The 13,974-nt window shown below is 42.5% G+C and overlaps 2 protein-coding genes across 2 annotated transcripts in view; one reads left to right on the top strand and one right to left on the bottom strand.

Annotated features, from left to right (window-relative positions):
* hydin (HYDIN axonemal central pair apparatus protein) overlaps window positions 1-778 on the bottom strand; it is a 56,957-nt gene extending 56,179 nt beyond the window's left edge. The window contains exon 1 of the mRNA XM_062389655.1: window positions 691-778. Coding sequence (XP_062245639.1) covers window positions 691-777 — 87 coding nt within the window. The 5' untranslated portion in view covers window position 778. The remainder of the gene's footprint in view (window positions 1-690) is intronic.
* A 2,114-nt stretch (window positions 779-2,892) lies between these two features.
* On the top strand, window positions 2,893-12,193 carry pnp6 (purine nucleoside phosphorylase 6). The gene is made up of 6 exons (XM_062388999.1): window positions 2,893-3,052; window positions 6,394-6,563; window positions 6,661-6,764; window positions 9,117-9,292; window positions 9,379-9,569; window positions 10,329-12,193. Exons 1-6 carry the CDS (start codon window positions 3,024-3,026, stop codon window positions 10,523-10,525), a joined length of 867 nt encoding a protein of 288 aa, XP_062244983.1. The 5' UTR covers window positions 2,893-3,023; the 3' UTR covers window positions 10,526-12,193.
* Window positions 12,194-13,974: the final 1,781 nt, after the last annotated feature.

Consider the following 13,974-nt stretch of genomic DNA (forward strand, 5'->3'; position numbering starts at 1 on the left):
ACACGTAGTTTGAGGGACATTGAAAGATGTACATTGAAGTTACAGCATGTTTTCGTGTGTTATGGCGACTGGATGAGAGTCGCCACTAACTGACGAAAACTCAAGGTTTCCAAATTTCTACATCATCAATGTCTTGAGGCCCCTCTTGTACGAAGAGGAATTAATTAAAGTGTAAGACGTGCAAAAAGCAAGACATTTCCTGCTGCCACCAGGGGGCGTTGTGATTTTAAGTCATGATTTGTGTGGATGTCATCAAGCAGAGACTCTTGTCATACATGTCCAGTTTGGAATAGATGGGACCATGCAACCTTGAGACTGGTCATGATACATGTGTTTACTGATTTTGGTGAAGATCTGTGAAAGCAAACATAGGGGCTGCGTTCTAAGTGGCGCTGTTCAGCCAATCACAGTCTGTGCAGGCCCCTATGTAAAGTGAAGGAGACAGCAGTCATATACTGAGTTTTAATCCCTATAACAATCCAAGGTCATTATTAGGACAATCTGTCATTCAAAGCAGCTTTAAAAAAAAAAATGTGACCAAATCTAAAACATACATTCCACGGAAATTGCCCCTTGGTTTCTAATTCTTGAGATAAGCCTGGTTTCAATATCTCATATATTTCTAGATATGTGTGAAATTACATGAGTTCACAGAGTAAAGAGGAAAGAACAAGATGATACTGTCCTCACCCTTCTTGACTTGTCCTCCGTCAGAACAAGTTTGTGTCCGTAAGGCAGAGACTCTCTGCTCTTTGACAGCTTTGTCTGCATGGTCATCTGAATGGCTGCCATCTAGAGAGATGATCATCTGCAAGAGGAGAGGAGAGGAAAGAGGAAAGAGGAAATAGGGAATAGGGAAGAGGAAAGAGGAAAGAGGAAAGAGGAGAGGAGAGGAGAGGAGAGGAGAGGAGAGGAGAGGAGAGGAGAGGAGAGGAGAGGAGAGGAGAGGAAAGGAAACAAGGAGAGGAGAGGAGAGGAAAAGAAAAGAGAGGAAAAGAGAGGAGAAAAGAAGAGAAGATGGGTAAAGGTGTTTATCTAACAAACATTAACAGTTAACGGCCTCTTCACCGAATCCTTTCCTCCTGATTTCCATCTGCGCACTTTCAGAACGACTCCTCGTTGTTGACTTTACCGCTACTTCGCTGCGTGTTTTAAGTTTTACCACGTTTCACTGTGCCTGTGTGAGCTCGTCACTTCGTCTCCTAACGTCGGACACCACGTGTGAACTCGTTGAACCATCAGAAACAACAGATCCCAGTCTTACCAGCAGCGAACAGGAGTTAAACGTCTCTCATTCCCAGTCTCTCACGCGCTCAGCTCCTCCACTGCGTTGTGGTTTGTCGCTGTGGCAACGCACTCGACCCACCGCGCAGTAAGCTGCTCCCTGATTGGTCAGAACAGTAACGAGCTTGTACCTGCAGGTTTATAGTATTTATTTGATAATTCAACATTTCATTCATTTATACAGTAGTATAATCTATGTGTGCGGCATTTTTATACAAAGATTTAACTTTTAGATTTAGTGCATTTTATAGCAAAGATTTTTTTAACATGTGATGTTTAACTGTGTTGTTTTAACTCCTTTGATTCATTTTAAATTACTTTTATTGCAGCTGTATTTCATGTAGTGATTTCAAAGGGACAGATTTGGACTATGACAGAAGTGTGTTTTGTTTAAAAAGGTGTAGAGGTAATGATGTCTTATCTATTATTTTATTTATTACGAAAATTATTGTTGCTGTCAATGATACTAATACTTAAGAAGTATGATAAACTTTACATTTTATAAATTAAATGTGAATCTGCAAAAATATTGTAAAGTATAGAATAAAGTGGTAAATACAATCCATACATCTAGAATGTTTACTGATGTACAATTTAAAACATTACTGTTTTAATCAATTTAAAACATTACTGTTTTAAATTGTACTCTTGTGTCCAAACCAAGTTCAAATAAACATATCTAATAAATCATGAGAGAGAAAGTAAGTCGCACACATTCTAACGGTCTGCTACTGAAACATCAACATGACCCGCAGACAGAGATTAAGAAAAAATGTCCCTACTTGCTCACATTTCTAACAAGTCTCACATTGGTTCTCTCCCTGTATGTGTGTGTGTGTGTGTGAGAGCGAGAGAGTGTGGGTGTGTGTGTGTGTGTGTGTGTGTGTGTGTGTGTTTGTGTGTGTGTGTGTCTGTCCAGCAGGTTGTGATTATAAGGTCATTAGAGCGCAAGTGGGTCTACAGAACTGGATTTGAAAGCCCAGTGAGCATGAAAGCAGGGCAGGAATGTTTTATACTCTGCAATGTCTCATCTTATTTCAATTTGTCCTCTTGTTAGACTTTTAACAGTTTTAAATATTTTATAGAAAAAAGTGTTAGTTAATAGTTTTCTATCTGTTTTCTACAACTTGTAATTGCAGCTTTCAATACGGCCATACTCGATTATGGTTTTATCTTTTCTCTTGTCACTTTCATTCTCTCCATCCAATCCATGTGTCAGCATTTTTTATTGTTGCACAGCCTGTGTGCCTGCGTGAGAGTGATCATTTGTGTGTGTGTTTGTATGTGAGAGAGGGAGAGAGTGAGAGAGAGAGGTGAACTAGATGAACTAGTTGCTTTGCTTAAGGCATTATCTGTTTGCATTGAAGTATTTAGTATTATGTGTATGTGACGTGTACAGTCATGTTGTCCTTTATTCTCCAATGTCGTGCAGAAGTTTCAGAGTTAATCTTTTCCTTCCTTCCTCTGTCTTCGTCTGTCTGTATGTGTCTGTGCGCGCGGGTGCGTGTGCGCGTGTGTCCGTGCACGCCTCAGCGAGCAGCTCATTCTGCTGGAAAACTGGATTTAGCCTCCTGCGGAGGCCCCGCCCCCCCCCCTCTCCCCGGTGCGCGCTGACGTCAGCGTGCAGCGTGACCTCGGCAGTCTCCATCCTCCGTCACCTTCCTAGCAGAAGATCCCGTCAAGCTGCGACACGAACCCGGGTCTGATCCACGCACGGTCCCGCTCATCGTCTGGAGGCTATGGAGGCTCCGTCCTGCTCAAGCGGCAGGTGAGACCCGCAGGATCAGAACAGACCAGATGGTGAAACTGACATCGTGCGTGTTGTTCTATCCGATGAGAGAAGACGCTTTATTATGAGGCTTTATTCTAAGGATTACACCTCTCTGACCTCATCAGGTGGGATGCACAGCTCTGCGCAGCCACGCACGTTGAATTCCTTCCTTTAAAGATAATGTCAGTCAACAGGTCGTTCCTGTGTTTCTGCTTCTGCTTAGCAACAGCTCGGGCTGCTCAACACGCGCGTGTGTGTCTTTGGTTTTAGTTTGTTTTGTTCCTCCGGGGACGTGTTGTCATGTGTCCGCCCAACTGAGAGGCTCTGATCCGGGAGGAGGGGAGTCCGGCTCCTGCCCGTCTCCTCAGCCGGCCGCTGAATACTAAGTTCCGGCAGCACCGTGGACAGCTCCCCGGCCTCAAAGAGCCGGAGGGAGGAGGGGTGGGAGGGAGGGAGGGGGGAGGAGGGGAGGAGGGGATCACTTCCTGTTACATAACGTCGCAGGCTGCTGAGTGTGTGACCTGCATCAGTATTAGTCCAATTGTCACTGTGAGGGAAATAGCAAAGCAGAATTCAACATTCTTTATTGTGGCACAGAAATATAGCTTGAACACAAACGACAGAAGATGAGCCCGGGCTATAAACATCAAAATACATCAAAATGTAATTATTACATGGCTGTAAGTTTGTCTGTTCTCTTTTTACCCTCAACATGCCAGGGACTGCAGACTCTGGTACATGTATATCAACTATTGTGCTCATATGAATAAGTGTTAGTCGCTTATACATAAATAAAAAGTTAAGTAAAGTAAGATTACATTACATTTCATTTAGCTGACGCTTTTATCCAAAGCGACTTACAAAAAGTGCATTCAACCCCGAGGGTACATACCAAGGACGACAAGAATCAAGAAAGTACAGTTTCTTCCAAATAAAGCAAAACTACAAAGTGCTATAAGTAAGTGCCATTTAAGTGCTACTAAAGTGTTAGTTTCCAAAAGTTGTTGGTCACATTTTTTTATTCAAAGTTTTTTTATTCAAGTTATAGTCGGAAGAGGTTTTTAGTTTTCGGCGGAAGATGTGTAAACTTGCTGATGTCCGGATGTCAATTGGGAGCTCATTCCACCATCTAGGAGCCAGGACGAGTGTTTAGCTCGCAGTGAGGGAGCAACGAGCCGATTAGCCGAAGCAGAGCGGAGTGAACGTGCTGGGGTGTAACGTTTGACCATGTCCTGGATGTAGACTGGACCGGATCCGTTCACATTATGGTACGCAAGTACTAGTGTTTTGAACCGGATGCGAGCAGCCACTGGTAACCAGTGCAGGAAGCGGAGGAGCGGAGTAGTGTGAGTGAATTTAGGTTGGTTAAAAACCAGTCGAGCTGCTGCAAGTGTGCTGCAAGATACTGTATGTTTGTGGAGTCGTGAAGTGACAGCCGGCTCTTAAGGTCAACATAAGTGCAACAGGTCATAAACTGCTGTGTGCTCTTGAGTGTGTGATGATAAATAGAGTTTAAAAAAAAAGTCCAAACAACAAGATATGATCAGTAGATGCTCGTAACCAATCAGCTGCAGGGTGCTGCCATCTGGTTCTCTTATTTGATTCAAGCTAGAGACATATTTCATTATGTAGGAATGCTTGTTTTGTATGTTTTCACCTTCATACATGAGTTTATTTGTGTATAACTATAAAACTAAAATAACTCTCGGTTGGGCGCTTACTGCACCAGCGCCCAACAGCCCGAGTTGTGCTGGTTGGTTTGTTTGTAGGTCTTCCTACGATCTTCCTACGAACAAACCAACCGACCAACAGAGAGATTGGACCTGGGCTTGGCTGTTTCATCATCAGCTCTTTAACTCAAGGTTCCGATCACTCCTGTCTTGTGCTGTAGTGAATTGTGAGCAATGACAGTATGTAAAGACAGAACAAGTATGAATATTCAGGAGGCAGATGATACAAAGATTAAACACACTTCACCTAAAGGTATTTGCTTTTAACTGCCTGTTTGCCTCTCACACAGCCTATACTCTGAATACTGTTTTCAAATGAACCAGTTGGGTTAGATACACAACCGTCTAACTGACCAACCACACGCACGATGCTCTGAATATTCTACACAAATGTTGGATTATACGGACTTGAATGTTGGGTTCCTTCCATGTCATTATCAGGTTATAATAACTTTCAAGCCTTTTATGATGAAAGTTACATTCACTCATTTTATTGCACATTCAAGCAACAACTAGAATGACAGAACAAAGTCTCCTTAAATTCAATCAAGCTGCACCAGGGTTCACAGACCCCGAAGATATCAGTTCACTTAATGTACCTCATTAAGAAAATAAATGTGTGTGTGTGTGTTTGGGTTTGTGTGCAGCGCTGCCATGACCACCTGTAGTAATTCTTCAGGTTGAAGAACAATGTCTGCAACTGACAGACTGGTAATGAGAACCACCGTCTGTACTGCAGAATGACACGAGCCCCTCGGATTTGATAGAAAACAGAAATACGCCTCCTATTCATCACGCGTCTGTTGGTGTGTTGCTTTGTATGTTTGTTGAAAACAAACTATATGAGATATATTAGTGTGCGCAATTGATGCAACTTGGTTGCTGTTGGGTCTTGGTGGAGTGTATGCTTAAGTGAATGTCATTCTAGTTTGTGTTTAATGAATCATTGTCATTCAGACAGTTTGTTGTTTCTTTTAATATTATGCACAATTAAAAGTTAATAATTTTGACTCCACCCGGTCCGAAGGTAAAAACATACAAAACAAACATTCCTACTATCATGAAATATTGACCTTGTATTTGATCTTGAGTTAAAAAAGAAAACAAATGGAAACACCCTCAGCTGATCTGTTATGTTAGTAACTCATCATATCTTGTTTGGAGATGAACTCCATTTGTCATCAGGATATTCCAGTTAAACCAGTTATGTATAAACTAGAGTTGTGTCATCTCCCGTTCAAAAACCAAACTCACTTTTCCTGTTGGACGAAGCTCAACTATTTCCCATTTGTTAAAACAACAGCTGAACCTGAATGTTCTCTGCCTGTCAATCAACTCTTCTTCTTATTATCTGTTGATTTTATTTTCTAGTTTTGACACTTTTACATAATAATGTAAATCTTCTTTATATTGCTGTTGATACGTATGTTTTTCTATTTTATAACTTCTACATACTTTATGTTTATAAAAATTCAAAACAGCCCTCTGCTGATGAACTCGCCCAAACATATTCTGTCAAACACACAATGAATTCACACTGTGAGGTTTTCTGGGTAAAGACAAAGATGACATCAGAGCTATAGTTAAGCAACATTTTGCTCTTTTCAGATATAGTTATGAGGAGTACAAAGAGACAGCAGACTGGCTGAGGGACCACACAGAGCAGCGTCCGAAGGTGGCCATCATCTGTGGCTCCGGCCTGGGGGGTCTGGCTGACCTGCTGCAAAACAAGACTGTCTTAAGTTATGAGAAGATCCCTCATTTCCCCGTCAGCACCGGTAGGTCATCCCGGTCCGTTGCATTTCATCAACAAGGGCAATGATCATTGTTTTGACACACTTTGCACCAGCTCATACTGTCGATGGGATCTTGCAGTGCCAGGTCATGCCGGGAAGCTGGTGTTCGGGAGCCTGCAGGGCCACGAGTGCGTCTGTATGCAGGGGCGCTTCCACTTCTACGAGGGCTACGCCATGCAAACTGTGAGCAGCAGCATGTAATGTATGAAGTGTTCGACGCCGCTGGGTACACCTCTGAGCTTTTAAACTGAAATGGTAAATGACTAAAGCCTGTGTCATCGGTCAAAAGAGAAAAAGCTATTTAGAGTCTCCCTGTAACCTGACACCAATCTGCAGGTTTTTGGATCGTGTGGAGATCCCAGAGAAAAGCTGCACAGGCGCAGAAGAAACATGCAAACTTATATAATTACAACTAAACAAAGGTCACAGAGACAATACAGGCCCCAAAGTATACAGAGCAGTTTAAGCTGGAGTTTACCTGTGATCACATCCACAGTCAGTATATCTGAATTTCTAGTCGATAATGGAAAGGATTAGGTTTGTGAAATAACAGGAGAGTGTTGAGGATGTACCTGAGCAGGAAACCAGCCTGTGAGGTTTGTTAATCATCCACGTGAGCTGCAGAACATTTCCACATTTAGAAACAGATGAGTAAATGTCTCTGGTTTGGTCCAAGGACTTTCTGTGGAAGGTGTCAGTCACTGATACGAAGGACGGAGCGTGAATCAACTTCAGAGATGACGCTGACTTTTGCCGATTAGCAACTGCCAAAAAACGAAACAAACAAAAGAACAAAACATTACCTATTTTGATTTTGACGTCATGGAGTTGAACAAGTTGAATTATTTCACAGATTAAGTGAAATTCAGGGATGAAGGTAAGGAAACCGAGGGATGAATCTAACTTATCTGTACACATGAGACAAGTCAGCAGATTTACTCAAACAGTGCTTGATGGATTGTTAAAACATTATTTTAGATTTCGGCCTTTGTCATTCATCACATTCCCTTATGAGCGTCTTTCTCCCTGAATTTTTCCCCGGCCAACGTCCCGCTGCGTTTCCAAACCTTGCTGACGTGGCTGATATTGTATCCAGGATAAGTGAAGTGCAGCTGGAAGTTTAAACTCTGACTTTGTCAATCACTTTGAGAAAAGTATTCCCAGCGTCTGTGGGCGGAGGCCTAATCTTTAAACTGTGGAGGTGAACACACACTCACTTGATTATTCTTGTCACAGCAGGAGCCTCTTTGCGAGACTCAATTGATTTTGTGTCTCATTACTTTTAGGAACTTTCAGTTCCAGACTAGCTGTAGATACAGTTTTGGTAAATGCAACAAATTGATGTTTAAATTCAACATTTCTCAAATCATTAGATAAAACTTTTCAGAGTAAACTTCTCCAAGAGACACATTAATCCTCAGGTTTGTCATTTTATCACATCAAGTTGTATAAAATGTGTCTTCCTCTGTTTTTTTGACTGGCGCTTGACAGACCATTGTGTGTTGCACAACTCTGGCTAACAATTTACAAAGTGTGTTGAATGATCATGTGACAGTGAGGTAACCTGTCCATGCATCAGGATGGCCGACGGCCTTTGGCCCATGGAGACACGGCCTCCTGGTTTAATCACCAGCTACGATGTGCCACCTCCACTTAAATCATCCATATAATTCCACTGAATCATAAAATACAGTTTTATACAAGCAGTAATACAGAAGGACGGATGCATTATGAGCCTCTGGTTTCCAGTTATGACTTTGGACATGTGATATATATAAAATATTTCCAGTTGAAACATCGACATAAACTAAGATGAACCCAAAGTGTCTTGACTCTGAAGTTGTGATCAATGAGGTCTCTAGGAAAAATCAAACCCTGAACAGAGAAGTGACCAATAACATTGGAGAAAAATGTGTCTTTCACGAGTAAAAAATATATTTTTACAGGTTAAGTGCAAAATATGTGGTCATGCTTTTTGGAAAATTTTAGTAAGCTGTTAATCTGTGTTTATATTTTACATAAAAAAAGTATTTCTTGATTCCAGTTGTCTATATTTGGTTGTATTTATGTTTTCTTTTGATTCTTATGTTTGAGCTGTAAACTAGCATCACTTACATTTCTTTCATAACGACATCTTAGGAATCACTGACAAAACAGTTTTTTAATATATATAAATTAAATTAGAATTGTTTTATTGTCGTACATTGATATCAGCATCGGCTACTAAAGATCAATATCATGGAACTCTAATTTAAATCAAACTATCCCATGTTTCAAAATGACGGCACTGACCTTATCAAGAAAGCTGGGTACTTGAAAACATTTCTGCTCCAACAAGCTAAAGACTTTTACACAGACGTGAAATAGGAAAAAAACTATTTTCAAATGTGGCTGCGGTGTCAAGTAGTAGCGTTCATTCATCAGCCATTTATAAAGGTTTGCATAGAAACACATCCCTTTCTGACTTTTAAAAACCTGGTTTCTCCTCTGATACGATTCAAGACGGTAAAAGAAGAACATTGTTTGTCTCTGCAGGTGACGTTCCCGGTCCGAGTCTTCAAACTGCTGGGTGTGGAAACCATGATTGTGACGAATGCGTGCGGGGGACTCAACACCAACTACAGCGTGGGAGACATCATGCTCATCAAGGATCACATCAACATGCCGGGCTTTGCAGGACAGAACCCGCTCTGTGGCCGCAACGATGAGAGGTGCAGCACAGACACACAAAGGCAGGAACATGAGAGTGAAAGTTACTCTTTCCTGTATCATATTTCTTTCTGTCTTGTGACTCCAGGTTTGGAGATCGTTTCCCTTGCATGTCGGATGCATATGACCGAGACTTGATGGCTCTGGCCAAGCAAACAGCAGCGGAGCAGGGCTGCGACAGTTTCCTGCAGGAGGGAGTTTACTGCATGGTGGCTGGACCGTCATATGAGACCATTGCAGAGTGCAGAGCTCTGCGGATGATGGGGGCTGACACTGTTGGTGAGTACAGCTCCCTGCTGCTCACACAGAGGGATACTGATATGTTGTGGGAAAGCCTCTTAATGGTGCATCTGCAAAAAGAGACGAGCTGTGCAAACAAACATGAATATATTATTCAGATGAGAGCAGATAATGCATTCTGGAGGATTCGAGAATGTGCTTTGTATCTGCAGTATCACCCTCTGAGATAGAAACTGCAACTAGCCAAGCCACCATGACTCGACATTATGTGCGTTAATCAATAGAGTTGCTTGCTTTATGAACACAGAGGTGTAGTCTAAGGACATTCAGGCTCATCCTCTATAACCTGTTTTCAGAAGGTCCATTTGAAGGTGCAGTTTTAATTCACGTTGCACAGGTGGCACCTTACGTGACACGCCTGATGATGAGCTAAAGATAAGGAGAGTCAAGTTAAAGGGGCGAGAGAAAGTCTGAATGGAAGTTTGAATACAGATATTTGTGTTACAGCTTACTGCCCATGATCTCAGTGATATTCAGGCTCAGGCTGTTTACATTCAACTGAGAAACCAAGAATAAAATCACTTTTCTGCAGATCAAACAGACAGAACAAACTCCTCAGAGACATGAAAAATGATGCAGCTGTCAGTCTCTCTCATGTTGTGGCTTACGACGATGGAGAGAAATATATTTTTAAAGAATAATCGCTATAATACGTCAAGTTTAACGTTTAATGGAAGTGTAATAATTACAAATCACAGTTTTTTAAAGGGGTTTTAATATTTATCTCTTCTCCTCCAGGTATGAGTACAGTCCCCGAGGTGGTGGTGGCTCGTCATTGCGGCCTGCGTGTCCTGGGTCTGTCCCTCGTCACCAACATGACGGTGACAGATTATGACAGCCATGAGAAGGCAAACCACAAGGAGGTGCTGGAGACCACCCGGCATCGAGCCAAGGACCTGGAGAGGCTCGTCAGCCACCTCATCACCAAGATCTAGGACTGTTGGCACTAAACAAACAGTGATCGGTGATAGGGGTGAATATAGCTTTGAATATAAGATTTAAATGTGTGAAGATGGGGAGATGTACACGTTGGGATGAATAGGTTGATATGTATCATGGGTTAATCCTGGGATGAAGGAGCCAGTTAGCCGCTGCTTTAAATGTCTAAATAAAACGTAAGGCTAGCTTTTATCTGTTTGGTCCAGTCGGTGAAAAATGTGTAAATCATCAGTAATTCAGACCATTTGAAATCTTAAATAGTAAGTAAAGCCGACAAAGGGTGTTTCAGTCACAGACCACACCCAGCCTTGATTTTGCCTGTGGTTGTAATGGTTTGAAGCGCTCTCGGCTGCAACTTTAACCAAACCTGACAATTACACATGTCTGCTGCACCTTCAATGATAAACGGTGCATTGTGTGACTCATGAGGTGTTGAAACCATATATATAGCCGAGGAAGAGCATAGGGCTAAGAGGTGTGGGTCAGGGGATGGACGGCCCCACGTATCCTTATTCTACTGGGAGCCAGTTGAGCTTGATGAGGAGTCAGCTGGTCAAGCAGAAATGCATTGGCTTCACTTTTTGGGGGCGAGTACAGAATGTTTTTAGTTCATGAATAAGATCATCGGGACTAACTGGCTCTTACGCTCTATTGTTCTGCAAACACCAGTTGCTGCATGACAAATATCTATTTCAGCTAAAAAAATCTAATTAGTTTTATTTAAATTTTTCTATTGTATTTTTCGAGTACGACAAAAGTTTATTGGTGAAGGATGTAACGAAATGACAGGAGCTTGTCGATCTAAAAAATGATCTGTGAAGAAGGAGATGAAAGGTTTAATCCGAATCAAGCCCTGTATCAATAATCTGATGATATATTTAGAAATTACATTAGTATATTAGCATATTAATACACTTAACATTTATGAGGGGCGATTTAGGGGTTCAGTATCTTGCCAAGGACACTTCGGCATGCAGATGTGGAAGAGTGGGGCTTGAACCGGCAACCTTCTTGTTGGGGAACGACCACTCTACCCCCTAGGCCACACCGCCACCGATTAGAAATCTAATCAATCACTAAATATATATATATATAAATGTATATATTCATAGCCTTTATAATCTGAAAGGTTTTTCGATCTGTTTTTTTTTTTGCACAACAAAAGTCCATTACAGTGTAATATCAGGGAACCGGCCAGAGAACCTGCAGTTTTCAATCTTCTCTGTGCTGATCTGGAAGCTCCTGCCAGGTTCTCTTGACCATCTCATTCATTAGAGCTGGGAAGACCTCAGAAGCCCCAGATCAGCAATCCACCCCTTAGACCATTTGAATCAGGCTTCACATCCAGATGCTCGTGGACGCCTTAAAGGGGAATTCCACTCTGAATGAGGGTGTTGTTCACACACAGGGAATTCATTCCAACATACAGGATTGTTAAAGAAGTTTGAAGATGTAATCAAAACTTGTTTGTCACAACCATTCTTTCTGTTTTCCTGTGTGAAGATAACCGCAGATGTTACATCTTGTTTCCTTGTGAGTCGTCCATTGTCGGTGTCTCTCTATATTAATCATATTTATTGGAGCCAGGTTACAATCGAATGCTCCTGCAACATGACTCATCGTCAGTTCATTCACATGCTGTTAAATAAAAAACTTTCAAGGGACATCTGGACTCTGTTGTTTTGTGGCAGGGATTCACACACACACACACAAAAGCACACACACGCACACATACGTTTCTGTAAGGTAATTTCACGCTGACCAATGTGTCATTAAAAAACACTCTGGGGTAATCCCACCCAACCCCCAGTACAGTACACACACAGAGAAACACGCACACACTCACACACTTGTCTTTCTATTGTTGAGAGGACACTCAATGGCAGAATGCAGTCCCTAGCCCCTTACCCTAATCTTAACCATCCCAACCGAATGCCTAACCCTAATTAGAACCCTAACTCCTAAACCAAGTCTTAACCCTCAATCTATCCTTTAGATTTGTGAGGACGGACCAAAATGTCATCACAATGATTGTATTGAACCAAACCACATAACTAGCTATAGATAGACACACACACACACACACACATACACACACACAGTCTCCATGACTTCAAGAGACATTACAGTGACTTACACCTGCCAAACCCAAACCTCAGCCTAAACCTAAAGTAAACCTGAAAACACCTTCAAATGTTATGATTTACGTACTGGGGGCTGTGGCTGATGGGGTAGAGCGGTCGTCCTTTAATCAGAAGGTTTAAATCCCAGTCTTCCCCATCCAGCATGCCCAAGTGCCCTTAGGCAAGATACTGAACCCTGAGATCGCCCCTCAGAGAAAGTCCTGCACATAGATGCACTGTATGAATGTGTGTGTGAATGGGTCAATGGCAAACTATACTATAAAGTGCTTTGACTGGTTATCAAGACTAGGAACGCTCATATAAGTTCATAGCATTAATTGTTTTTGTCCTCATAATGAAGACTATTCCCTATGATAACCACACACACACACACACACACACACACACAGACATACACACACACACACACACACACACACACACACACACAGACACACACACACACACCTCATCAACACATCCTCTCTCTCTCTCAATCTTTCACCAAAACAAGCATCAAACAGATGAAGACGCAGTGACATTGAGACGAAGTGGAAATGACTGTTCCGTGCTCCGCTCCCCTTCTGTTACATAATTGATCTACATGCAGCGCGTCGAGGTGCAGCCCACTGTGGAACTGAAATATTAATACAAATGAAGCAGCCGGCCTTACGACACAGACACAGCATCCGTACTGTCTGGATCCTATTTACACACATTAACGCCTCAGCTTCAGAAACAAAAAGTTGAGGCGTCTGCACAGGTCTGCACGAGGGATGCAAGTGGAAGGCTCTCTGCTTTGAAGGGAGGGAGGTGGACGACAGGACGAGCAGATGAAGACAGACCGTGGCGGTGACTAAAGGGAATAGGAGAGGAAGATGAAGTGTGTTTGACTCGGCAGCTCCCCCGCAGGCTGGCGACAGGCCTCGTCTGTAATGCAATGTTGATCTATCTGTTGGCGACGTGCCAACCGAGCCCAGCTCCCGCTATTGATTATTCCAGGGTGAAAAGAGGAGCTGAGGAAATAGTTCTGCTGAGTTCACACTCTTAGAAAAACCGTCACAAGCTGTCACACACTCTTTGTGTCTCACACACACACACACATACACACACAAACACACACACACACACACACACACACACACACACAGCTGTTCATGTGCACCGTCATGTACCGGAGCTCTTGAGACGGCACTGCTCCTGTTAGTGAATGTGACTTTTACAAGCGTGAGGAAAAAAGTGGTTGTGAGGGAACGTCCCTGCTGACTTTCACACAATGCCCTGGCTGCCAGCGGCGTGTCAGCACTGAACCAGGTGGATGT

The sequence above is a fragment of the Platichthys flesus genome, chromosome 6 (genome assembly GCF_949316205.1).
Source record: "Platichthys flesus chromosome 6, fPlaFle2.1, whole genome shotgun sequence".
In the NCBI taxonomy this organism is placed as follows: domain Eukaryota; kingdom Metazoa; phylum Chordata; class Actinopteri; order Pleuronectiformes; family Pleuronectidae; genus Platichthys; species Platichthys flesus.